A 26,654-nucleotide genomic window follows, 5' to 3' on the forward strand; every position below is an offset into this window, starting at 1 on the left:
AAAAATCACTAGGACAGGAAAAAAAAATCAGACTTGGTTGAAGTGATTTTTCCATTTCACTCAGAACATTTTACCAAATAGTGGCCAAATATTGAAAAATAAGTTTACTCATCAGTGTGAATAGGCATGAGATCACTAAGAAATTTTGGATTAAAAGTGGGCCAGTAAGAAAGATTTGGTTGTGTAAAAATACTGAGACCCGGTTCCCCAATATTTTAATTCTTTACTTCCAAAAGAAAGAATATATTCTTTATTAATGGACTATTACCAGTTTAGTGATAAACACCCAACACAGTACCTGAACAAATCAATGTTTTATTTTTGCATCATAGTTTGCTGTTCTTCCTAGCTGGCAGTCACTGCACTGTAGATACTGTCAATTATAATGTAATTCCTAATGTTTCTTCATGTTCCATCTTAAGAGTAAATGAATAGTTATCTACTTTCATCAAATATTAGTTTTCATATTCTTCCAGCAGAAAGCTCCAAAATCAAAATCTAACAATGAATAGAACATGTATGCATAAAAATCCAAAATGTATCCCCTTTGAGACATTTGGGAATAAAATTTTCATATTTCCAAAAGTCTGCATTTTGGGGACATGAAACAGCATTACAATTTAACACAAAATCAGGTGCCATTTAATACTGTTTAATATTTTAAAACTCTCTCTAATAATACAGATCATCTTAATGTGATAGAAATATTTCTTGCAAGAAGCTTTGCCCTTTTCAGTGTCGTTCTTCTCCATCCCACTTCCTGTGATTGGTGGCAGTGGTGCCTCTCCATGGCAGCAGCTTAGGGGGATCCTTACAGGCAGTCCTCTTCACTCTGAACCAGCAAGCGCTCTGGAGGAAGAACAGACTCTAATTTCTGCCAGCGCTTTGGAGGCCACAGGATATGTGTAGCATGGGCATGCAGGAGTCCTAGGGAAACCTGAACCCAAGAGAGACACAAAGAAAGCAAGAAAGATATTCTTTTATATAGGATCATCATTAACATCTTAAAAGCAGAATTTGATCCAGGTCTGATATTTCATGGAAAGATGATGCTTAAGAGAATAAACACTTATTGGGATTTTTCTAGGTTCTTTATATACGTAAATATGTTTAATACAACCATTTGAGGTAGGTACTGATATTATCCCCTTTTTTGCATAAGAGAATACCGGAGTAGGCTGCCATTTCCTTAAGTCACAAAGCTACCAAGCTACAGAGGCTGGCTTTAGGGCTTAATAGTCCTGCTTTTAGAGGCTAAAAACCCCAGTGAGTATGAATCTGGTTTACATTCTCAGAGTTTCTGCCAGAGCTCCCAGTATCTCAGAGAAACTTTTTTTTTGGGGGGGGGGGCTGGGGGGGGACAGACATACCCTTAAAAAAATCTATATTTTGTTAAAAAAAGAATACTGGATGCTTGGGGCTGGTACAATGGGACGACCCAGAGGGATGGTAAGGGGAGGGAGGACGGAGGAGGGTTCAGGGTGGGGAACACATGTATACCTGTGGCAGATTCATTTTGATATATGGCAAAACCAATACAATATTGTAAAGTTAAAAAATAAAATTAAATTTAAAAAAAAGAAAAGAAATACTGTCCCACCTACTGGATGAGTAGCAGGAGTTAGGTGTGAGATTGGGTAAGGTGCTTCCACAGACAGTATACAGAACAATGTGAATTTAGTGCTCACGGAGAGAGGTGGGAAACAAGGAGGAAAAAATCCAGTATATGGTCCTTAACTGATGATGATGGTTTGACTCAGGATTTTTTTGAGTATATGATGGTGTGAAAGTGAGATGTGTTCAGTAGAAACAATACTTCCAATTTTGATTTTTCCCAGGCTAGCAATATACAATATGATACTGATACTCTCTTGTAATGTGACACAATGAACTGCAGCATGCCAGGCCTCCCTGTCCATCACCAACTCCTGGAGTTTACCCAAACTCATGACCACTGAATCGGTGATGCCATCTAACCATCTCATCTTCTGCCATCCCCTTCTCCTGCCTTCAATCTTTCCCAACATCAGTGTCTTTTCAAAAGAGTCACTTCACATCAGGTGGCCAAAATATTGGAGTTTCAGCTTCAACATTAGTCCTTCCAATGAACACCCAGGACTGATTTCCTTTAGGATGGACTGGTTGGATCTCCTTGCAGTCCAAGGGACTCTCAAGAGTCTTCTCCAACACCACAGTTCAAAAGCATCAATTCTTCTGTGCTCAGCTTTCTTTATGGTCCAGCTCTCACATCCATACATGACTACTGGAAAAACCATAGCCTTGACTAGATGGACATTTGTTGACAAAATAATGTCTCTGCTTTTTAATATGCTGTCTAGGTTGGTCATAACTTTCCTTCCAAGGACTAAGCGTCTGTTAATTTCATGGCTGCAATCACCATCTTCAGCAACCTTGGAGCCCCCCAAAATAAAGTCAGCCACTGTTTCCACTATTTTCCCATCTATTTGCCATGAAGTGATGGGACCAGAAGCCATGATCTTTGTTTTCTGAATCTTGAGCTTTAAGCCAACTTTTTCACTCTCCACCTTCACTTTCATCAAGAGGCTCTTTAGTTCTTCACTTTCTGCCCTAAGGGTGGTGTCATCTGCATATCTGAGGTTATTGATATTTCTCCCAGCAATCTTGATTCCAGCTTTTGCTTCATCCAGCCCAGCATTTCAACTGGTATTGTACCCATCCCATTTTATCACATCAGGAGGCACAAAATATTAGTTAATCCCATTGTTGTCATGTGAAGTTTGATCATTTGATTAAGGTGATGTTGATCAGGTTTCTCTATTGTAAATCAGTCATTTTCCTTTTGTAACTAAAAAGTAATTGAGGGGATGATATTTTGAAACATGTAAATGCCCCATATGTTAATAACATATCTCACTGCTCTCTGGAGGAAGATGGTTTCTAAAGCATCTAAAATAATTTTAACAGTATTTCTCATGATGTACTCTGCATATAAGTTAAATAAGCAGGTGACAATGTACAGCCTTGATGTACTCCTTTTCCTATTTGGAACCAGTCTGTTGTTCCATGTCCAGTTCTAACTGTTGCTTCCTGACCTGCATACAGGTTTCTCAAGAGGCAGGTCAGGTGGTCTGGTATTCCCATCTCTCTCAGAATTTTCCACAGTTTATTGTGATCTGCATAGTCAAGGGCTTTGGCATAGTCAATAAAGCAGAAATAGATGTTTTCCTGGAACTCTCTTGCTTTTTTGATTGTACTTTATTTTTTAAAACTTTATTTTATTGTTTATATATTATTTATTTGGCTGTGCTGGATCTTGGTTGCGGTACGTGGGCTTCAGTAATTGCAGCAGGTAGGCTTAGTTGCTCCAAGACAGGTGGGATCTTAGTTCCCTGACCAGGGATTTAACCCATGTCTCCTGCATTGCAAGGCAGATTCTTAACCACTGGACATCAGGGAAGACCCCCTTGTACTTTAAACCTGTTCCATCTGAAATTAGACATCTCTTTAAGGAGGCTTTGATGTCTTTTACCAAGGAATGCTGTTTAGAAACCAAGACCAGGTGGAGATGTGCTGCTTGCTCCTGGTGGTGTCAATCTATGCCATTTCAGGGGATGGACATAAAAAGCCCATACCACAGGCATCCTTCTCACCTTCCTGCATTCCAAATTTATGTCTCTCTTATTCCATAGTGAATGCTCTGTCTCCCAGTAACAACGTTTACACTACCCTATAATACATACAAAAAGGTAGTTTTAAGTTCACTATAAATAATACCTACAACCAATTTATTCAGTAAAAATCGAGATTTCTTTATAATTATTTCGGTCTTTAAAATAATTCCAGTATATTAGCAAAGTCCTGTGTTCAAAAAAAGCTTGCTTGAATCTAGTCTGTATCCTCCCCAATACAGTTATGTTTCCTTTCGATATATGGTTAAGCCCATTTGTTTCTATTTGTATTCAATTTTAGAGTTCACTTTTGTTATCCTTTTTGATTCAGCTTTATTTGTGAATAAACATTTAAATGGTTCAGAAGGTATGGCATGCAGAATATGCCCCCACACACACCAAAGACGTACACACACCAGTCCCCCAGACATGGTGAATATGGGATATGTCAGGACAAAATGGAAATTAAAGTTACTAATCAGTTGATCTGAGGATAAGAAGACTATCCTATATGAGCCCATGGACATGTGTAATCACAAAGGTCTTAAATGTAGACCAGCTAGGTAGAAGGATCAGATTCAAAGAGAGATTTGAGGATGCGGATGTCAAACAGGGCCATGAGCCAAGGAATGCAGGTGGACTCTGTAAGCTGGCAAGGAAACAAATTATCCCCTAGAGCTTCCAGAATGAAGCCAGCCCTGCTGACACCTGAATTTTAGCCCAGTGAGACCCATTTTGGACTTCTGACCTCCAGAACTGTAAAATTATACACTCATGTTGTCTTAAGCCACTAAACTTGTGATTTATTACAGCAGCAATAGGAAACTAATAAACTAACAAAAATGCACACAGAGAAATTCCAGTATCTGCTACCTTACCTCTCTAGTAGGATAACTATATTAATTTCTGGCTTATCCTTCTTTTCCAGTAAAGAAAACCAAATACACATATTTATCAGTTTTTATCTATCTGTGTATATCTATATTTTTATGTGTACATATTGTGTCTATATATATTATGTGTACATATTTTTATACACACACACACACACATACACATTATTTCCCTATTTCTCATACTGAAGGTAGCTACTGTTATGCGTATTCCCTTTTGATGGTACTTTTATTCTTAACAGCACATCCTGGAAACTACTTCCTATCATTTCATAGAAATAGAGCCTGTGGTTTTTACAAAAGCTCTACCCCCACACCCAGGCAATCCTGATTAACCCCAGGAGAAATCTAGATCTGGGTTTTCCACTTGGCTTCACACCAAGAAAAGGTAAACCTAACCAACTCTAAAGACTTTTAAGTATATTTGGAACATCCTAAGTAACCATTCTAACCAAATTAACTGCAGAAGCCTAGCTCTAAATGGTCTGCCACACTGCCGTTCTTATCTATTTTTGTTCTTGTCTGGGCTCAGCTAAGCTAGAGAACAGCTGGTCTCCATCCCCTCCACAGTAACCCTTTTTAGATTTGATAGCTGCTGCTCGGTTGTCCCTCAAGCCTTTATTTGCTTTTCCAACTTGTTTAACTTTTTTCCTAAGGTTTGATCTGCCAGTCTTTTAACTTGGCTGAACTCTTGCCAACATATTTGCCTGATTTCCTAGTTTTGGAGCTCAGTTTTAACATAGTGATTCAGTTTTTTTTTTTTTTTTCCTTTAAGTCATTCGTTTTACCAAAACCTATTATAATTGTATTCCATTTATTAAAGATGCTACTCTCACTTCCGGAAAAAAATGATTCATCTTCATAATTATAAATAATGGTGAAAATTCCCACAGATGGATAATGTCAGTATCATGTTCAAACACGGTATGTGAATGCAGAATATATGTTTTTTAAAGACTGTGATTAATATAGAAAGTGCCTAGTCACTCTCTTAGCTATCTTGTCATATGATCTTTTTTATTGGTATGTACATAGACATGCAAAGAACACAGTGAATTTAAAAGGGCATAAAAATCCAGAAATACATTAAACTTTTAAAAATTATAAGTTCTTTTCAGGTGCAGCTTTGGTGTCCACACATACTGTGTTAGGGGTGGTCCTCCAGAGAAACAACTAATAAGATGTGTGTATATATAGAAACAGAATTAAGAAATTAGCTCACACAGTTATGGAGGTTGGTACGTCCAAAATCTGATGCAGAAGACCAGTAGGCTAGGGGCTCAGGAAAGAGCTGAAGTTCAAAGGTAATCTGCTGGTAAATTCTTCCCTGGTTGAGGGAATGCCAGCCCTTTGTTCTCTGCAGGCCTTCAACTGACTGATCTCCAATATGTGAGTGTGACTTATTTAACCTGCTTTCAAAGTCCACCATTTAAATGTAAATTATATCCAAAACGACTCTCATAGAAACATCCAGAATGATGTGTGACCAAATATCTGGGCACTTGGGCCCAGCCAAGTTGACACACAAAATTAACCATTACACCTGACAACTACAGTCACACCTGATAAACATGTCCTCTGTGCTTCCTCAGGGTCACGCACACAGTGCTGACTATACTCAGGGCAGGGTTCCGAACGATCCTACATACGGCCTCATTTAATCTCTTAATAACCCTGATGCAGGTACTACTATTGTCTCTACTTCATAGTCGAGGAAACCTCGGTCCAACCACAGTTTTTGGATATATGCCTTCTGGCTCCGAGAACTCTACAACAGGATTACAATATAATTTATCACACAATATCATTTATCATACAAATGAGAGACTTCTGACAGCCAATGGGGGCACTTTTTAAATTAAGTCAGGATAAAAATTTGTTCAGGACCTTCAGGGACAAATCAAGATATGGTTACCCTAATCATACTTCTTGATATTGCTGAGTCCCACATACTTTCCTGTAATAAGTAGATTTATTAAAAAGAAATGCACATTATGGACTGAATTGTGTTCCCCCAAATTGCTATGTTGAAGCTCTAACCCCAAACACCTCAGAATGTGACCATATTTGGAGATAGGGCCTTGGCCCTAACCCGATCTGATGGTATGATTGCAAGAAAAGGAGATTAAGACACACAAAGAGATAACAGAGTTGCATGTGGATAAAGGAAAGACTATGTGGGGACATAGCAGAAGGATAGCCACTTGCATGCTAATGAGAGAGACCTTGAAAGAAACCAGACCCACCAACACTATGATCTTGGACTTCTAGGCTCCAGAACTGTGAGAAATTTTGTTGCTTAAGCCCTGCAGTCTGTGGCATTTTGTTATGGCAGCCCTACCAAACCAATACAGACATAAATAAAAGAAACATTGCTGGAAGCCAGTTTCTGAGATAGCCCAATATTCACCCAAAATAGGGGAACTAAGGAGAATGAGAAAAAGGGGGAAAAAAAAAAGTCTGTTATTTAGGGGAGACAGAGAGAGATGTTTATGCATACACAATTTTTTTCAATAGCTTAAATACTCTGACCGACCAACCTAATATTTTATTGGTACCTGATTCTCCTCTCTTTGCTCTTTCGTGACCCTATGTAGATGTGTCTCCTCCAATAGATTCACAATATTCTTAGGCTAGAGGAATTCACTTTAATAGTAAATTTTAAAACAGAGCACTAAAACTATATTAAATAAAACATTATAAACCCTTAGCAGATTATTGTATTTTTAGTATCTACTGAATGAGAAAATAGGTCCATTTACATGTATTAAGGAGCATTTACAAAACTCTGTTGCTTAAAGATGGAGAATCAAGGATCTAGAATAACAAACAAACAAGTTTGACTGTGTACCCCACCAGCAAAAATACTTGTATTCACATACTTAAAATTATCCATATAATATGTAAATATAAAATTATATCAAAATAATCTATACATATATTAGTATTAACACTCTATAAAAGCAAATGTTAAGTAAAGCTCAAATTGTTATTTTTTAGATCCAAAGTTCTACTTTATTTTGTATCCAGGGGATCATTATAAACATCCGCTGTATAGTCCTGCTCCTTCTTTAGCAGCAATCCCCTCTCTGGAAAACACCAGGATTACTAGTTGGAAAGTGATCAGTGTTGTCAGTCAATTGGTTTATTTGGTCCACATGATGCCAAGAAACCACATGGACTAAAATTACAGTGAATTGACTGTCTTTGATTGACTTGGCTCCACTGAGAAGTTATTTTGGCATCTGATAGACACAGCCTTCATGGGCCCAGATTTTGATTCAAGTGCCAGGGGCAGAGATGTGTTACTCTGGTTCCTTTCACTCCTTACCACAGGGCTACAGTTTACAGAACACTCTTCCAGCTTTTGGCTTCAGGACACCCTCCCTTGAAATAAGAGCTTGCAAGAAAAAGCTGTGAGTATGGTGGTAAAATAATAAAAATAAAATCAATTACTTTGTACTGGTCATTGCTGACCAAGGACTAACATAAGCACATAAGTCTAGAGATAGGGCAGAAAGAAAGTGAAAGTGAAAGTCACTCAGTTGTGTCCAGATTCTTTGCAACCCCATGGACCATACAGTTCATGGAACTCTCCAGGCCAGAATACTGGAGCGGGTAGCCTATCACTTCTCCAGTGGATCTTTCCGACCCAGGCATGAAAGCAGTGTCTCCTGCACTGCAGGTGGATTCTTTACCAGTTGAGCTACCAGGATAGGGCAGAGGGGAAACACAGAAAAGAAACTAAGAAAGAAAGAAAATGACTAATCATGCAACTCCTTTTTAAAAAGATGTTCAGAACTAGAACATCTAGATGTTCAGTTCTAGAACAGGGTCAGGAGAGAAATGAGTAATGAGATGAAGCACAAAACTCCCAAGGTTATTTGATAAAAAGGTTTTCTGAAAAGAGCAGTGTTTGTACAAGATTAGGAACTACTTGTCAGCAACAAATATTTGTTGAATGAGTGAATGTTCATTAAGGAGGAAGTCTTCAATCTGGAAATGCTACATTTTCTGATCTGGTCATCAAAGAAATTCCCTAACTTAAGAGAAACATCCACAGTTTTCTGGAAAACAATATTATTTAGGCATGAGAGCTTCACAGACGACATGCCACAATGGACTGACCATCAACTAGTGCTACCAAATGACTGTGATACCGTTCTCAATATAGATCTTCAGTGCAGTCTCAAAATAATTTTTAAAAGGTACAGTATGGAATTTAAAAACATACATATGTAATGCATAGATTTTAAATTTTTATATTCACTGCAGATTAAGAATTTTTAAAATATATTACACAGGCAAAGAAAATTGGCTTGGATTGCCTCTGGTGACCCCCATTTACCTCAAAAACAAATGAACAAGATTAGGAAGGAGAGAAACTTATAATGCCTGGTCTTCATTCTCCTGGGATAAGTACCATTGATGTTTTGAGTAATAGACCAGAATCCTGGCTGTTTGTCCTCTTCCACATATGACAGTTTCCCTGAACACAGCATCTGCTCTAGTCTGCTCACAGTGGCAGCCAGGGAACACTACTCAGCGGTGCCCTGACAGAGCACTTCGGCTGTTTCTGGACTGGAGCACCACAAGAGAGGATTTTGTCTCTATACCTACTGCTAAGACCAGGGATGGGACGGTACGTGGAGAGCAGGCCACTAGGAACATGGGGCTGCCCTCGGAGCCAGCTCTTTGGTGCTGTGGTTCAATCTGATGCTGCAGGTGGGGAGTGTAGGGCAGAGTCCCATGCACTGGTGACGAATCCCGAAAGAGCAGGGCATTGTACACAAGGTACTAATCCCCTGGAAGGACTCTAGCTAGATGGAGGACAGCAGAGATCATCACAACGCCAGCCACCAGGAAGAGACATCTGACACCTCGCTCACTGCATCTTGGTGTCAGAGTCATGAAGGAAAACACAGCGCCATCAAGCACTGGATAGAACGGTGTATCACACAGAGAAGAGACAGAGCAAGATTGCTTCCTTCATGGGTGTCGGTGACACTCAGCTCCATAGAGGATGCCCCGATTGTGCAGGGACGCCTTCCTCAGCCTACCTCTGCAGTCACCACTTTCTGGTCATGTCAGTATTACACAACAACATCAGCACTAAAAGCAGTCTCTTCAAAATAACCTACAAGACTGAGAAAGAGAGAAAGGTTGAGGAGAGCAAGATATTTCCCTTATCAGGTAGCATAGAAGTGAATTTTCTTGAATATATGAACAAAAAAGCAGATGTACAGCCTAAGTAAAGCAAACAATTAGAAATAAAGACAGGCAAAAATGTATCATATGGAAAAATAAGCAACAACACTGTTTCAAAATATTATGAAAAAAATATTTTTTTAAAAGTCTGAAGGATAGAAATGCTGCAACCTACTTGATTCTTACACATGGATTAACATATACAGATTTGACATTTCATTAACACTGTCTGATGCAGTAGACAAGGGTCATGAAGAGAAGAGTAGTGGCTTGTCACCCAGCACACATTCCCAAGATGCTTATCAACACAGCACCGAGCAGATAAAACATAGTTCTCCAAACAAAAACATGCAGGGAGACTGCTTGCACTCTAAGCAAGCACTGACGGACATCTACTCCAAGACAAACAAATAACTCAGTGCTTTGGCTGTTGAGGTGAATGAGAGGCAGGAGGGCTGTGTGCCAAAGAATTATGTGGAAGACAAACAAGGAAAATATCAAGACTCCTAAGACCTAAGCAAAAAAATCTATTTACTAGTAAATGAGGAGAGAAGGAAAACTAGAAAAATGGAGAAGAGGGGAAGCAGTAGCTGATAAAGTAGAAGGCGCAGAAGCAGCACAATGAGAAAGCTTTACATGTGGGGAATGAACCACTTCCATTACCTCCTCCCACAGAGCCCCAAGTAGCAGCACCAGTTATGAGGACACATCGCCATCCAGAAAAGAACCCAGCATTGCTCTTTTTGCTCCTTGAAAATGACAAGAGGAAGGGTCCTTGTGTTGGGGAATAGTTCCCTTAGATGAGAACACTTCTCTTCCTAAAGACGCAATACAGGCTGATAACACCTTATCTGCAATTCCAAAATCCAACAAGCTACAAAAATTCACTGTTGTGTAATCTCTAGTAGCAAAAACCAGACGTGACCCAAACTGTTTGTTAGAAAATCATACCCTTTATTTTTCCCCTCAGTGTGCCTTTCATAATTTTTGCTCCAGAAATATTAATGTGCTTGATTATAGACATTACCCCAGACTCTACTGGGAGCATTACATTACGGTATAGATATCATTCAGCTGCTGTTTGCACACACTGACACTACCTTCCCAAAATCCAAACAATCTGATTTCTGAAGTATCTGCCCTCCGAGGTTTCAGATCTGGTATTACTGTCTTTAAATATCTGCAAAAATGAATATTTACCAAAGAGGATAAATGTCACCAGAGTTTTGGCTCAGTCCTAGGTGGGATGGGACCCCATCTGGGATCTCACTATCTGACGAGAGAGAGAGATATTTAAACAGAGCATCAAAATACAACCCGATAGAGCAGATATGAGGAGGAGCCTGGCAGCAGAGGGTGTGGTCACGCCTTGGGAAGTTTCCTCTGAGCCCATGCATCTAAGCTGCCTCCCAGGGATGCTGGTGACCTCTCTCCTGAGGGTAGATCTTTACCCAATGAATCTCCTGCCAGATTTTTGTCTAGAGCATCCTCCTAATCCTCCATACCCTCCACTGAGGTGCAAATTTGAGACGATGTGATAGGTTGATACAACCCAATATTTTGCCATTGAAAAGGAAAGCCATAGTACTTTACAAAAGATTCCAAATGAGATTCTCTCATCTAAAGGCCTCATTCTAGGACAAGTGTTTTCCTTCATAACCAACATTTTTAACTCTAATCATTTCAAAGCAATTTTCCTGTTCAAGACTGAGCTTCAATCAGAATGTATTTTCAGGTCACTTCATGGCATCTTCACAATTCTGTCTAGATAACTATAGAATCATGCATAATCATTCTAGTCCCCCCTAGACTCTTTGAGTAAGTAGTTAGTTCAATTTTTTTGTAACTATTTTATGCAGAAATAGATACAAAACAGGCCTCTAGGGATATCTCCAGCTAATTTTCATGAATTAATTTCCCAGGATTAATGTTTATGCACCAGTCTCTTCACCACATAATCAAATCACTGGAGTTGAAGTGGTCTAACTCTTTATTTTGCAGCTTGATTAAGCAGGTGATGAAATACTTGAATATAATTTGGAGAGTGAGAAACTCACAGTATCCACAATAAACCACAGTGGAGGATGACTTACTGACGATGCCTTGGATGTTGACTGGTGTTCTCTCTAGTAGCTCATGTTTTCCAGGCTATTTTTATGTAGGAGATAAAACAGTTGCATAAATACATGCGGGGAGAGGCATAAAAGTCTTTACTGTTGTTGACATTGTTTTAAACCATGCTTAGACCATTGGGCAGACAGCACTGAGACAACCTAGAGGGCCATTGGTAGGAGAGGATTCGGGACAAGAAGGTTTCAATAGCTACTGCCAGCCCTGCTGCCATGGTAGATGCAGCCACTCTTGGCCATGGTAAACTCTGTCTTTCCTGCCAGATGGTGAGATCCTAGATAGGTCCCATCCCACCTAGGACTGAGCCAAAACTCTGGTGACATTTATCCTCCTGGTAAATATTCATCTTTGCAGATATTTAAAGACGGTAATACCAGATCTAAAACGGTGGGTGGTTTTCTGGCATCCAGCCTCTTTCTAACTATCTCTCCCTACTTCCACCCCTCTTTTATTCCTTTTTTCCAAAAGAAAATGAGGAGGCTTTCAAAACAATGAACCAGAAACAAGAGAAGGTCCATAAAAATGACAGCTCTGAGGGCCAAGATGGTTGCTGTGGAGAACACACATGGTATGTTTTTGTCTTCCTGGTGACTCTCGGATAGCTAGCTTACACAACCCTCAAAGGAGGGGAGGGAGAATCCCGGTTTTTTAAGGGAAACTAAGTTTTTGTCTGAGTAAATTTCTACAAGCTCTCAGACGTGGGCTTTGCCACAAGATACCTAAAGCCTCAAAATGGACAGTGTGCATGGAAGTAGGTTCCACCCAAAAGACTGTAGAACAATTCAATTTGCTGGCAATTAGTTGAATTCTGTTCTGTAAGAGATTAAGGTAACGTCATCTTGTATGTAGTCTAGTTGTTCAGTCTCTAAGTCATGTCTGACTTTTTGTGACCCTATGACCTGCAGAGTGACCGACTTCCCTGTCTTTCATAATCTCCCAGAGTTTGCTCCAACTCATGTCCAATGAGTTGGTCTAACTTATTCCAGTGATAAGTACTTGGATTACCTGGAAGCACAGATAGATAGAATGCCCTTTAAATGGTCTTTTAGAAATATCATTTCTTTCCATTGTGTTTCTGATATACAAGATCTGTTTTGTGTGGTTTGTGGCTGGAGATAATTCCTGACCCCCAGAATCTTGCTGTGTGTCTACAAGTGAGTGAAGAGTGGAATTAGTGATCTACTGAACTCTGCCCTTCTCCTCATCCCAGAACAATATCTTAGTGGTCAGAGCTATAACTACTGTTCTTAAATTTAAGCTTACCAAAATCTAAAGAATTGGGTTGACAAGGAAAAAATAAAGTACACAGTATGATAAAAGATAACTGAGAGAATGGCCTAAACCATAGCAAAACTGGCTTTTCTAGGAGAAATATCTGCCAGGTATTTGAAGTGTTAAAGGTACACATAGTGAAGTAGGATCTTAATGGTCAGTGAGACCATTATAGGTGTGGGCATGGTATTCACAGGCAACCACCCATCTTAAGCACCTTTGTGTGTCTGTATCAGTCTTAGAAGCAATGCATCATCCACTGCCTACTCCCCAAGTTGGGTGGTCCAGATGTTCCTTCTTTCCACTGCCAGTAGCTAAGGGAAGGCACCTGAACAGGGCTCAACCATTCAGATACCCACATCTAGGACTATGAGTGTGGAGTGAGTTAAGCAAAGACACAGGAATAGTAGATTTCTGGCAGAGACAAGAGTGCCATGAAGTGCCCAGTGATGCCAGTTGCTGAACCTGTCATCCTGCTCCTAAGTGTGACATAAGGACTTCCTATGTTACTAATTTTCAAGCCTTCTTTCCATCCCATTCATTCAGTGATATCAAATATCAATATCCTTCCTATGACATCTTTTCTACCTAAATTAGTCAAGATGAGTTTGTGTTATTTGCAACCAAGATACCTGATTGATACACTGCCATAAAGATACATGTACAAGAATAATGTTTATAAGTATATTAGAAATTAAGTCTAATCCCCAGTCCCTCAGGTGAGGAAATTTAGGCTCAGAAAAGCTGCCTAGCTCAGTTAGAGTTCGGATGCAGCACTGGCTCCTGGTTCAAAGTTGTTTTCACCATACCTGTCAGTGATACAAAGTGTAGAGCCCTGGAAATCGTAGTGTTTGGCATAGGGCTCTGCTTTCTGAACCCGCTTTTACCCCAGGGAAAAGTGAGGCCTTTCATTTTGTTCAGGGAAGGAAAAAAACCACCAAACATTGCACAGTGAAGTTTGTACACATCCACAACACTCTGTCTGGGAGCTGTTACTGATTTGCAACAGCAGGGCACGTTACAAGTCACTGGGCTGTAAGGAACGCCTGCTGGCAGTGACAGGAAAGCAGAGCTTACTACAGCCATGCAGTTATGTCCACATGCATGAAAGAGCCTGCAAAATGAAGAAATAGGGGAAGACTCTAAAAGATATTCCCACTCAGGGGTTTCCCTGGTGGCTCAGATAGTAAAGAATCTGCCTGCAATGTAGGAGACCTGGGTTCCATCCCTGGGTCAGAAAGATCCCCTGCAGAAGGGAATGGCTACCCACTCCAGTATTCTGGCCTAGAGAATCCCATGAACAGAGGAGCCTGGTGGGATACTGTCCATGGGGTTAAAAAGAGTCAGATATGACTGAGTGACTTAACACTTAACTCCACAGGACTTATAGGTAAAAGCCTACTGTGTGCAAAGCAAAGGACATGGTGTTCTAAATGTACTAAGATATATAACCCATAAATCTGAACTTGAGGAGTTTACGACTCAGAGGGGAAGATGGTTGGCACAAGCTTGATCCACAGGATATGTTTGGCACAAGTGGAGGTTGCAGGGAATGAAAGTGACCTGGTGAGTAATACAGGCCATTGAAGGATCAAGAGGAGTAACAGGGATGGCCACCTCTGACCACAATCTGAGGAAAGAAAAGAAAAGAGTGTGGAAAGCAAGAGAACGGTCAGGAGATTTTTACAATGGTGCTACCGAGAGATATGATTGTGGGTAAGAGAAATGGAGAGAAAGGAACCTTTGGGAATGAAATCCACATTTCCTAGCATGGTGGACCTGGCTCCCCGCTCCTCAACTTGTGCTAGAATCAGGCTTACACCTCCGCACAGCTTCACAGACTGCTGCTTCTGCCTCCTGAAAGGCTCTGTTTCACCCTTTACCTGGAAAACTCCTCTTCATCCTTCCAGACACAGCTTACATGTTACTTTCTCCTGGAAGGCCTCCAGGTCCTCTGCCCAGTCTCCACAGTTCAGACTTATTATGATAACTAGTGATTACCACCCTGTACAGGGAGGGGTATATTTAACTCTTTGTATCTTATGTGGTATGAACTTCCTGAAGCAGGTATTATCTCATATTCTATTGATAAACCCACGGCATGAAAGTAGAAAGAAGCTCAAAAAATGTTGATTGATTAAATAAATGAAACCCAAGAGCATGTGGATTTAGACTGGTTATAGTTTAGCAACTGGTTAGACCTGGGAGCTGAGAAAAGAACAGGATTTGGAGATGGCTCATTTCTCACCTCCTCGAAAGATGGTAATGCTATTAACAATAATAGATCACAGTAGAAGGAGCAGATATGGGAAATAACAAATTCAGTTTTGGATGACCAATCTGAGGATTCTATTGAATATTATGGGAAAACAACCCAAGTGCAACTGAAAATTCTGTGCAAAAGTCTAGGCAAGGGTAGGAAGTAGACATTCAGGACTCACCCAGTTGTACCCTGGGAATTAATGTGCTCACCTAGAGAAGAAGAAAGACTGCTAAGGACACAGCCCGGGGGGCATTGCATTTCAAAGGTAATGTTTGGAGGTTGTCAGCTACATGCAAGAATCAATACATTTTCTCGAGCAGTAACACATCCACCTCCAGACTAGAGCTTGTGAAACTTTTGCACAAGTAGAGACATATTGTTCTCAGCTTGTAAAAGGGTGAGCATTGAGAAAAAAGCACAGATTAAGGGAAGAAATACTTGTAAATCACCTTTAAAACTATAGTTACCAGTTTTTTTGTTTGTTTGTTTGTTTGACTGAGCCTAGAGAACATATAAAGATCCGGGGTGGGGGGGGAACTATTAAAATTCTAAAAATGATATTCACCTGGTATAGTTATACATTTGTATATATGTAATGACTCATATGGAATAAATATGTAATATAATAACAGATCAGTGGGTTGATCAAACTATATCCTCTAATGGAAAGAAATGTTTTGTTACTTTTAAACATTTTGTTTTCAGAAGGTAAGTAAAATGCTTTCTAAGAATTTTAGCTGAGTTTTAAATGCATTTCAGACTGTATGAACTAAAAATGCTACTTAAATGGCTGTATTATTTATGAGAAATAATACTGTTTATGAGGAATAATAATAAATCTTTTAGTTTAAATATTATGATCTATTTATTTACTTTTAATCAGGTTCACTCTTAAGTGAATAAAAAACAAAAATTTATTGAATAGATCTTTGTCTTACTTTTATTAGTTGTAAAGAATCTTGTTGCCTTCTTGAGAAGACATCTTGCTAGTATAGTTTGAATCAACAAAGAAATGATGATACTGTGATCATGTGGAAAGCAGACACACAAAGAAAAAGTTAACTATGTGATGTGATGGGTGTGTTAATTATCTTGGTCTTGGTAAACATTCCACAGTATATATGCATATCAAACCATTCCATTGTGCACTATAATTATATATTTGTCATGTATTACTCAATAAATTTGGGAGGGGGAAACATATTGGCCCATCATCAATTCTAATATTAAGTCCTGAATATATAGTCCTAATTATTTTGTGCATTAGGGAGAATTAAATTAATGGAGTCATCTCAGCTTTGTATGCTTTGTATTGCTGCTATGATTTTTTGGTTGTTTTGAGCTTCTACAAATAATAGTTGTCTGGCTTTTGTACTTTGATTACAGTAGTTAATTCAGAGAAATCTCTTGAGGACTACTCAACATTCAATCAATAAACATGCTAACACAATGCCAGGAGCTGGGATGCTGTGTGAGACAGCAATTGCAGTATATTGAAATCAGGGTAAGAGTAAACAACATTTAGTCTTTTGATTTTTAATATGCACAGTTATTATCTAAATAACAGACAATATTTAAAGTTGAAGTTTGTATAATGATAGATAATCCATGTCAAAGATGGTGTAGTAGCAATAAGACAAATAGTGGCTGGACTACTAAGAAACAAAAGGAATCCCCAAGAGCTAACTATAGACTATGTGTGGATTATTTACAGAAACTTTCTATATTCCAAACTATTTGCTCAGTTAGCATGAATGATTCTAAGTCATATCTCCTTTCTCTAATATTAGCTGTGTGTGTGTGTATGTGTGTGTGTGTGTATGTACCTTGGAAAGGTGGATAATTTCAATAGTGGCCTAAGGAAATTTAATAAGGGAAAATTTATTTTTCCAGTGCAAAATTACAAATTATCTTTGATCTGGAACTATGCATTATACATGACTTTACTCCACTGACTCAGATAATTGAACATTGTCTAATGTATGAATCCTCTTAATGTTGTACCAAGCAATTTTGTTGTCTTATATGTTAATGTTGACAGTGCAATAGGCTGATATGCACTGTTAAAACTCTAGATGCTTTATATTAATAAATTCATAGATTTATGTTACGTTGTCAGGACTTAAGCCTAAGGAAAGACTGGGCTTAGCCCTTGTGGCCCCAGAGCTAGGTGGAAATATTTGCTGTCTCGGGGTGAGGAACAGAGATTTGGCCGATAATGATGGTTTGCACATATTGGGCGCTCTGTCTTCACGGCTGCTCTGTGCCACCTTGTCAGTGTCAGGAAAGTGTCATCAGTCATTACCAAAGTAGGTGGAGTACACAAAACACTGGGAGTAGAGCTTGCCCTGCCTCTGGATAAAGTCTTCTCATGAAGATCCTGGCCTTATTTAGTCTGTCACACATTCAGTGCTGATAGCAACAGTTCCAATTAGCTTTCCCTGTCCTGTTAGTAGTCCCTCCCTGCCCTTGGCTGGCTTTTCCATGTCTTAAACTGGAAAAGCCAACTGCTTCATTACTTTAAAAAGAATGTTTAACTTAAGGAGATGGAAGGGATATCTCAACCCAAACAAACCTGTGAAAGACAAGAGTCAAAAAAGATCCTCTCTAATCATAAAAAATCCTGATGATTCAGCATCAATAGCACACTGTCCATGTTGCTGGTGTAACATGATACCTGGATGGTCCACGGAAAAGGAGTAGAGTGAACATCAGTAGCAGAGTGCTGAGAGCAGAAACTCTGGAGTCAAGAAATCCCACAGGGTGGGATCCAGACTGGAAAAATCAATAGCTGTTCATCTTTGGTAAGTACTCCATTTCTTTCAGCATTACTTTTTCCATTGTCAAAATGGGAGCAAAAATAATCCACCTTGCAAGGTTGCCATAAGAACGAAAGGGCAGGAAGTACACAGGTCTAACAGAGCCTGTTACATACTAACTACTATGCTAGCCCCATGGTAAATCAAGTGCAGAGGAAGCCTGAAGTATATAATAAAATGACGACAAAAGAGAAGAAAATGAAGTTTGTAATAGCTACATTATATTGCATCCCACTGTTAACCGTGAGTAGTGTCCAAATATAGGTTATGCCTTTGAGAAAAATTGTATTTAGTTAGTTTATGATATTGGTTTATAAGTTCAAAAATGATTGCAAGAATTCTGTCCCAATAAAGTTACTTCTTAGGAGCTCCATCAACAATAGCAATAAAACATGGTTGCTGTTATGCTTAATTTTTTTTTTTTGATACAGGGCTAAACTTTTTATTGAGCTCATCTCAGTGTATAGAAAAGCTCCTACAATCAAAATCCTCTGGATTAAGGTAACATCCCTAAGAGACCTCTGGCGCTGGTACAGGCATTTGCAGTAATGAACAAAAGAGGAACAGAGGGCTCTGCTGTTGCTTTAAATTACATGTGTGACAGATCACAGAAAATTGCTCTTAGGTAAATGAGCAATATTTTCTTGATTTTCTCCCAGCTCTTCAATACCAGCTGAATGAAGGTCCCCAGGAAGCAAGCATTTTCTTAGCAAAATAATGCTGAACTATAAATGATACCAGTTTCTGACCATTGACTCATCCCTTAACCTTTGCTGACTTCTGTTTACACAATGCTGTGGAACAGTGAACTTAAACATCAGTGGCCTGTCTTCAGTCTCTATCTTCCTCTGTAATTTTCAGCCCTGCTGATCACTCCTGGCTAAAAGCCACCCCCAGTGATTCGTTCTCTTCCTAGTGCTCTAAATGTACTCCAGTTTTGCTGGCTTGTCATCATCCCAATTTCCTGCATATAGGTATTCCCTGGAGTTATATCTTCTGTCTGTATATGTATTCCCTTGGTAAGATCATTCATTGCCGTATCTTCAGTCCCCACCACTCTGTCAATAATCCTCAAATCCCTATTTCTAGCCTTAGCCTCTCTCCTGACCTCCAGACCTGAATCTCCCCCAAACAGGGAGTCCTCATTAGGCAAACATGATGTACACAACATACCAGCTCATCAGCAGTCCCCTCAAATGAGTGCCTTACCCTGGGTTCTTGATTTGGAGATCTCCTTATTGCCCAGTCTTAACTATAATCTTGAAGCCATAATTAGATGTCTGACTTTGCCTCACCACTGTCTTATCAAATTCATTGCCAGATTCTTCCTTGCTTGAGTCCCTCTGCTCCTTCCTATTCTCACCACTGTCATCCTGGGACAGGTTCTGATTTCCTGTTTCCTGAATAAACACAGCAACCTCTATCCCAAACTCCCCAGTTCCAACCTTGTTTTATTGCAACTGCCATCCATACTGGTACCAGATTGCTTTTCTAAAGCTTGGCTCCCATCAGGTAATTCCCAGGATTATCACACTTCAGTGATTCTTCACTGCCTCCTCATATAAATAAGAGAAGTACAGCATAGCATTCAAGACAATAACAGGCCCACTTACCTACATTTCTATTCTTTTCTCTCACTCTTCCTTTATCATGTATCTCATGGTACATAAGGTACCATGTACCTCCAGCTCCAAATGAGTTCTTCAGGGTGACTTTAGTGTCCATCAGAGCTTGAGAACTCCTGCCCTAAATTATAACCAAACTGAAATGGTCACAACGATTGCTTGGTTCATCTGCACCTATGCCTGTACTCTTGCCGCCTCTCAGTATCTTCATCATCACCTCCACATTCTCATTCTACCAAGCTTTTGACTTCTAGCAACATTTCTTTACAGATTTTTAGAAAAACTCTCTTCCACTCTCAGTTCCATATATTTCTCTCTCATTCAGTTCGGTTGCTCAGTCATGTCTGACTCTTTGCGACCCCATGAATCGCAGCATGCCAGGCATCCCTGTCCATCACCAACTCCTGGAGTTCACTCAGACTCATGTCCATTGAGTCAGTGATGCCATCCAGCCATCTCATCCTCCGTTGTCCCCTTTTCCTCCTGCCCTCAATCCCTCCCAGCATCAGAGTCTTTTCCAATGAGTCAACTCTTCGCATGAGGTGGCCAAAGTATTGGAGTTTCAGCTTCAGCATCAGTCCTTCCAATGAACACCCAGGACTGATCTCCTTTAGGATGGACTGGTTGGATCTCCTCGCAGTCCAAGGGACTCTCAAGAGTCTTCTCCAACACCACAGTTCAAAAGCATCAATTCTTCGGTCCTCAGCTTTCATTACCTTATTTATAATCATATAGTATGCCTTTATCTTCCCTAGATGACTGTATGGTCCTCTAAGGCAGAACCTGTGTCTAATATATCTTTTCATTCCTTAAATTACTCTGTAACATTTTATCCATAATGGGCACTCAACACATACCTTCTTCATAAACAAATAATAGAATGTCTAAAATAACCACATTTCCCTAGACAAGGCCAGTTTAGGAAAGAACCACTAACTACGTATGGCTGACAACATGAAGTGCATTTCATAACATTGATTACTTTAAAATATAGATCTTTTATCAAGCATAGACATATATCTTTAAAAATAAACTTTTGAGCTTTTACTTCTTGGCAAAACACCCAAAGTTGTATACATAAAGGATTCTAATTACTACTTTATATAAACAAACTGCCTATGGCATATCATCTTTTTCAAAGATGACCACAAAAGTACCTCACAACCCAAATGCTCTTCTGCAGTGTCATCTTGCCACCTCACTTTCCCTTTAAGAGGTGAAGTCTATTTCTTCATCTGGTTGGGAGTGGGTACCTGTGACTGCTTTGATCAATTCTGGTCAGAGCACTTAAAGTGCTCTGGCAGCTTATGCTTCTTGGAAACTATCTGTCATGTGAGAATTGTGACTCTGTGAGATCACCATGCTGTGAGCAGCCCAAACCACACTGAGAGGCCCTGGAGAATGAAATGTCACATGAGAGGAGAGAGGGAGGTAACAAAGAACGCAGAAGCCACCAGACATTTCAGCAAAGATGCTCAAAGTGGGTCCTCCAGCCCTTTCCACTCTAGTTGATGCCACATGAGTCAGACACAAACCACCTAGCTGAGTCTTTTCTGAATTCCTGATGCATAAAATTGTGGGCAAAATAAAATGTTTGTTTTACACCACCAGGTTTTGGCATATCTTGTTACGCAGCAATATATAAACACTACTCATCATTGCTTTAGACACGTAGAGCTGTGTCCATGCAAATGCAAAATTAAACTAGTATGCCAATAAAGCAGCACATAATCTTACAAACAAACTGATATCCTGTGCAGCCTAAATGCTGAGAAAACCCAATACTAGCCAATTAGTACCAATGCTCCTTTATTATGTCCTTAGCAAAAAATTAATAGGAAACATGAATTTGTTTTGTTTTGTTTTGAAACATGAATTTCTTATCTCTAATATTTTCCAAGTCCAGCCTCTATTACAGAGGTACATTAAAAAGTAAGTTAAAAAATAAGCTGTAGAATATCAAAGAAACATAGCTGAAGAATATTAAAGAAACACAAGATGTAGGTAAATAATTAGAAAAGTTGTCAAATGTATTCTGGTAAGTCCATTCTTAGTTTATATGAATTATGATGTATCCCAATACTAAAATTCTATACATAGCCATTAAAAATAATTATAGAGCTACACTGGCAGTAAAAATGTTCATAATATGTTAAAGGTAAAAAGCCAAATACAAAACTGTGAAGAACACAGTTGTCTTTTTGTAAAGTTATGCATTTGTCCCCTTTTCTCCTAACCCCAACACATATATTTTTTCCTTCAGGAAAAAAAAAGATTAAAAGGACACATATCAATCTGTTCCTTGGACAGCAAGTAGACCAAACCAGTCCATCCTAAAGGAAATCAACCCTGAATACTCATTGGAAGGAATGATGTTGAAGCTGAAGCTCCAATACTTTGGCCACCTGATGAGAAGAGCTGACTCATTGGAAAAGACCCTGATGCTGGGAAAGATTGAAGGCAGGAGGAGAAGAGGGTGACAGAGGATGAGATGGTTGGATGGCATCACCGACTCAATGGACATGAGTTTGAGCAAGCTCTGGGAGTTGGTGATGGACAGGGAAACCTTGTTTGCTGCACTTCATAGGGTGGCAAAGAGTCAGACACAATTTAGCAAGTAAAGAACAACAAATACATTCTCTACAGTGACAGCCTGGACCTTCTTTTGCTTTTTGTTGTTGATTTGTTTTTTGTTTGTCATTCAGAGTCCTGAAACAGAACAAACTACCCACAGTATTAGGAAACAACTAAACAACTAAAGTTTGCTGGTTAGCCTTTCCCTGGGGAGGTCAGGCCTTTCACGGCCCAGGCCTTCTATAGAGGTTTCTGTCTCAATTCTCACACACACCTCAGCTTACACAAACCACATTTCCTGCACTAAGATAGGACCTATATATAGCTTGGTAACCACCCAGACTGCAACACCTTCACGTGTTGAGTTTACTTCACTTTGTTTTCCCAGTTTTTTTCCTCAAGGTCAACTTTGTATTATATTTGGTCTTTTTAAGTGTTTATAGAAAGAGGGAATTTAACATTCATTCAGCCTGCCATATTGATGGCACTTCTTTAATTTTCATTAAAATTGATGGCATTTTCTTTAATTTTGTTATATTGATCTTGCAATTAATTAAAAAAACCTCAGTTATTGAAAATGGGCTAAGCTTAACATAGTATTTTAGATTCTTATATATAGATTATTAAAGAGAATCATAGCACTTGATTTTAGGAACTGAAAATAATCTTTTTTTAAAGAAAAGTCTCAAACCTTGATGATTATATAAGATTTGTTATTTAATTTTTCTTTTGGTATAGATTATCACTAGGAGTATAAACAGCTCTTTCTAGGAAAAAATTCTGAGCAATCTTAACCAGTGTGAAAACAGCTAGAAGCAGGAAATTAAAATATTGCTTATTCCTATGAAAGGCAGGCGATTCCATTAGATAATGTCAGTGTGATCAGTTAGTGATTTATTAAACAGTATAGAACAGAGGAACCCATACAGTTCAAGACATAGGACAGGGTAGGTTTGAATGCTAGACCTGCCTGATACTAGCCATGTGAACCTGGACAAAACTTTTAACCTAATATCAAGAATACATTCTGTTAAAGTTGTGATGATCAGAAAGGCAGAAAGTGCTTAGTAACTCATTTTATTGCTTTTGTTATTGAGAGCAGTTTGGGACTTAAGGGAGATTGGGACTATAAATAGTTTTTCTCAAAATACAGCCCAAGATATCTGCATAATACCCTGCCAGGGTGCTTATTCAAATTTCCACTTTAAACAGTCCTTACTGGTGATGTTTCTCCAAGTTTCAAGTTTGAGATCAACTGGTTAAGTATATAAAAGTAACAATTTTTGTAAGAGAATACAGGGCATGTAAAAAAAGAACTGAAGTTCCATTTGAGACAAAGAAGAATGAAAACTAAAGACACCTTTTATGAACTACAGGATGTACACTAACTGGTCTGCTTCTCAAGAAGAGCAGGGGTTTTTGTGTGCTCTAATGCAAAGTGTGGAGAAGGCAATGGCACCCTACTCCAGTACTCTTGCCTGGAAAATCCCATGGATGAAGGAGTCCATGGGGTTGCTAAGAGTCGGACACGACTGAGCGACCTCACTTTCACTTTTCACTTTCATGCATTGGAAAAGGAAATGGCAACCCACTCCAGTGTTTTTGCCTGGAGAATCCCAGGGATGGGGGAGTCTGGTGGGCTGCCGTCTATGGGGTCGCACAGAATTGGACACGACTGAAGTGACTTAGCAGCAGCAGCAATGTAAAGTGAGCTCCCAGCAGAAGAAAAATCACAGCCATCCCAACCACTCTAGTCCAAGACACCAGCATCTTTTACTAGGACTTTTTCCTCAGTCCCCTGGCAGGCTCAAAGGTCACCTTATCAGAGAAGCTTTCTATGACTTCAATATTTAAAATAGCATCATCTGGTTCTCCTTATGCTATGCTACTTTTCTTCACAGCACTTATCAATTGTCATATGTAATTGATAAACTACACATCATAGATTTATTTCTTTGTTTTGTAGATACATCCACTCACTAGACTATAAAACTATGAGAACAAGGACTTTGTTTGGCTAGCTGCTATATCCCTAGTGCCTCGAAGACTGCAGGGCACATGTCAAGAAATACTTGTTGATGAATGAGCCTAGGGAAGCCCTCTCTTTCTTTTGGTTTATTAGAATGGGGAATTCCTAGAGAGAATAGGAAAAAATAGTCGAGTTGGACCAGAAAGGAGGATGTATTGTGGGTGGTGGGCAAAGCAAACCAGTGTCATGAGTTTGAAATGAGGAGGAATCTCACACCAAAGGGAAAGAAAGGTAGAACTTCTGAGCTCCTGGAACTCTTGATAGAAATCAGTTTCTTGTAAGAGAAGGTCAAACCGTTCCTCTGGAATAGCAGCAGTAGCAATGATGCAAAGGAAGCTATAGAGACCCTAGCAAGTGGGAGGTCCTCTGCTTATTATGAAGCTTCCCTTTTGAGGGTCCCACAGATGGACTATTATCTCAACCAGGTGCTATGTTTCCTACCTTGGATGAGTATCCCAAATACAACAGACTTCAGACATCACTATTTCTGATGAATGGCCCTGGACGAATAAAAATATAAAACTATCTCCCTACAGATTTGTGAAATTCTGGAATACATAAGATATTAAGCTGCTTTTTTTTCCAGTTCAAGCTCTGGCCTTTGAAAAAAATCACATAAAAGTGAAAAGCTGGCTAAAAAAGAGAAATATAGTAGAATTTGTTTCTCTGGATAGTGACTTACAATTTTGGAATCATTGGCTCCTAGTAGGGACAGAGCAAAATTGCAAGAAGATGAGAAAGAAAGTGTTTGGCAGCCTTGCCCACTGGATAAAGATGTTCTAAACCCAGATCAAATAAGATACAAAAAAGAACAATAGATGTGATATAGAAAAAAAGAACCACAGTGGTAGACAGTCTAGGAAGTGTCAAGGGAATGAAGGGCAAGGGGAAGGGAAATAAAGTCTACTATTTAGGCTGATAACTGTGAATCAGAGCATAAATTCTGACACAGGGGAGAAAATGTGATCTCTTAGATATTCTTAAGGCATTATGAGAAAGGTACTCAAGACTGAACCCACCATTGATTAAGAGAGAGTGTGTGTGTTTAGTAGTTCCTCAGAAAGTTAAATATAGAATCACTATATGACCCAGCAACGCCTATTCTCATTATATATCCAAAAGACGTGAAGAATGCTCATAGCAGCACTATTCACAATAGTCCAGAGTGGAAACAATTCCCAAACCACCTGAATGGACTATATATATATATTTATGTTGTATACACACACACACACACACATATATATGTGTGTGTGTGTGTATATACACACATACACACAGAGAGACATACAACAAATTATTCAGTTATAAAAAGGAATGAAGTGCTGGTACATGAACATGGATAAACATGGATAAACCTAGAAAACATTGTGCTAAATGAAAGAAGCCAGACACAAAAGGTCATACAGTGTATGGTTCCCTTTATATGAAATGTCCAGGTGAACCCTAGAAAATATATCATTGCCAGAGGCTTGGAGAGGAGGAAAAGAGGGCATTAGTTCCTTAATGGGTATGGGATTTCCTTCAATATCTTAAAAATGTTTTAGAATTAGCTGGAGATGCCAATTGCACAGCATTGTACATGAACCAAATACCACAGAGTTGTTTGCTTTAAAATAATTTCAAATTATGTGAATTTCATCTCAATAAAAAATATACAATCTCAAAGGTGAAAATATATCTTAAAAGTGTTTTTAAAAGACAGTGAGGGGTGGGTAGGGGAGGAAAGGGACTGGCAGGTGGTACATGATAGAAAGAGATATGCTTATAATGTGGGGTACTTCACAAGACTAACAGTGTCAGATCAGATCAGATCAGTCGCTCAGTCGTGTCCGACTCTTTGCGACCCCATGAATTGCAGCACGCAGAGAAAGGCAGAAGCCACCAAATTATGAAAGGAAGACAGTCAACTCAGAAAGACCATTAAGAACAATGCCTTCTAATTAAGAATGAAAAACAGATACAAAAAATGAATGATGTATTCAGATGGTGACATATACTCTGAACACTGCCAAGGTGAGTAAGGGGCACTCTGTCCCTCTAGGCTAACACTCTAATATAGCTGTGACTTTCAGAAGAAGACCTATGCCATGATGGAGAAAGATGGAAGAGTTAGGATCATTCAGACGAAGAAGAAAACACTTTTCAAAAGCGGGAACAGTAAAAGCTTCACGAACATTTGCACTGTCCC

The 26,654-nt window shown here is 39.2% G+C and overlaps 1 protein-coding gene across 5 annotated transcripts in view; it reads right to left on the minus strand.

Moving 5' to 3' along the window:
• Window positions 1-299: 299 nt before the first annotated feature.
• The window catches only part of IMMP2L (inner mitochondrial membrane peptidase subunit 2), a 958,924-nt gene continuing 932,569 nt past the window's right edge, over window positions 300-26,654 (minus strand). For all 5 annotated transcript variants that reach the window (XM_086396574.1, XM_086396575.1, XM_086396576.1 and 2 more), the window contains exon 7: window positions 300-937. In XM_086396574.1, coding sequence (XP_086252700.1) covers window positions 812-937 — 126 coding nt within the window. In that variant the 3' untranslated portion in view covers window positions 300-811. The remainder of the gene's footprint in view (window positions 938-26,654) is intronic.

The sequence above is a fragment of the Bos grunniens genome, chromosome 4 (genome assembly GCF_055505025.1).
Source record: "Bos grunniens cultivar Pamir isolate PY7600 chromosome 4, Bosgru_T2T1.0, whole genome shotgun sequence".
Lineage (NCBI taxonomy): Eukaryota > Metazoa > Chordata > Mammalia > Artiodactyla > Bovidae > Bos > Bos grunniens.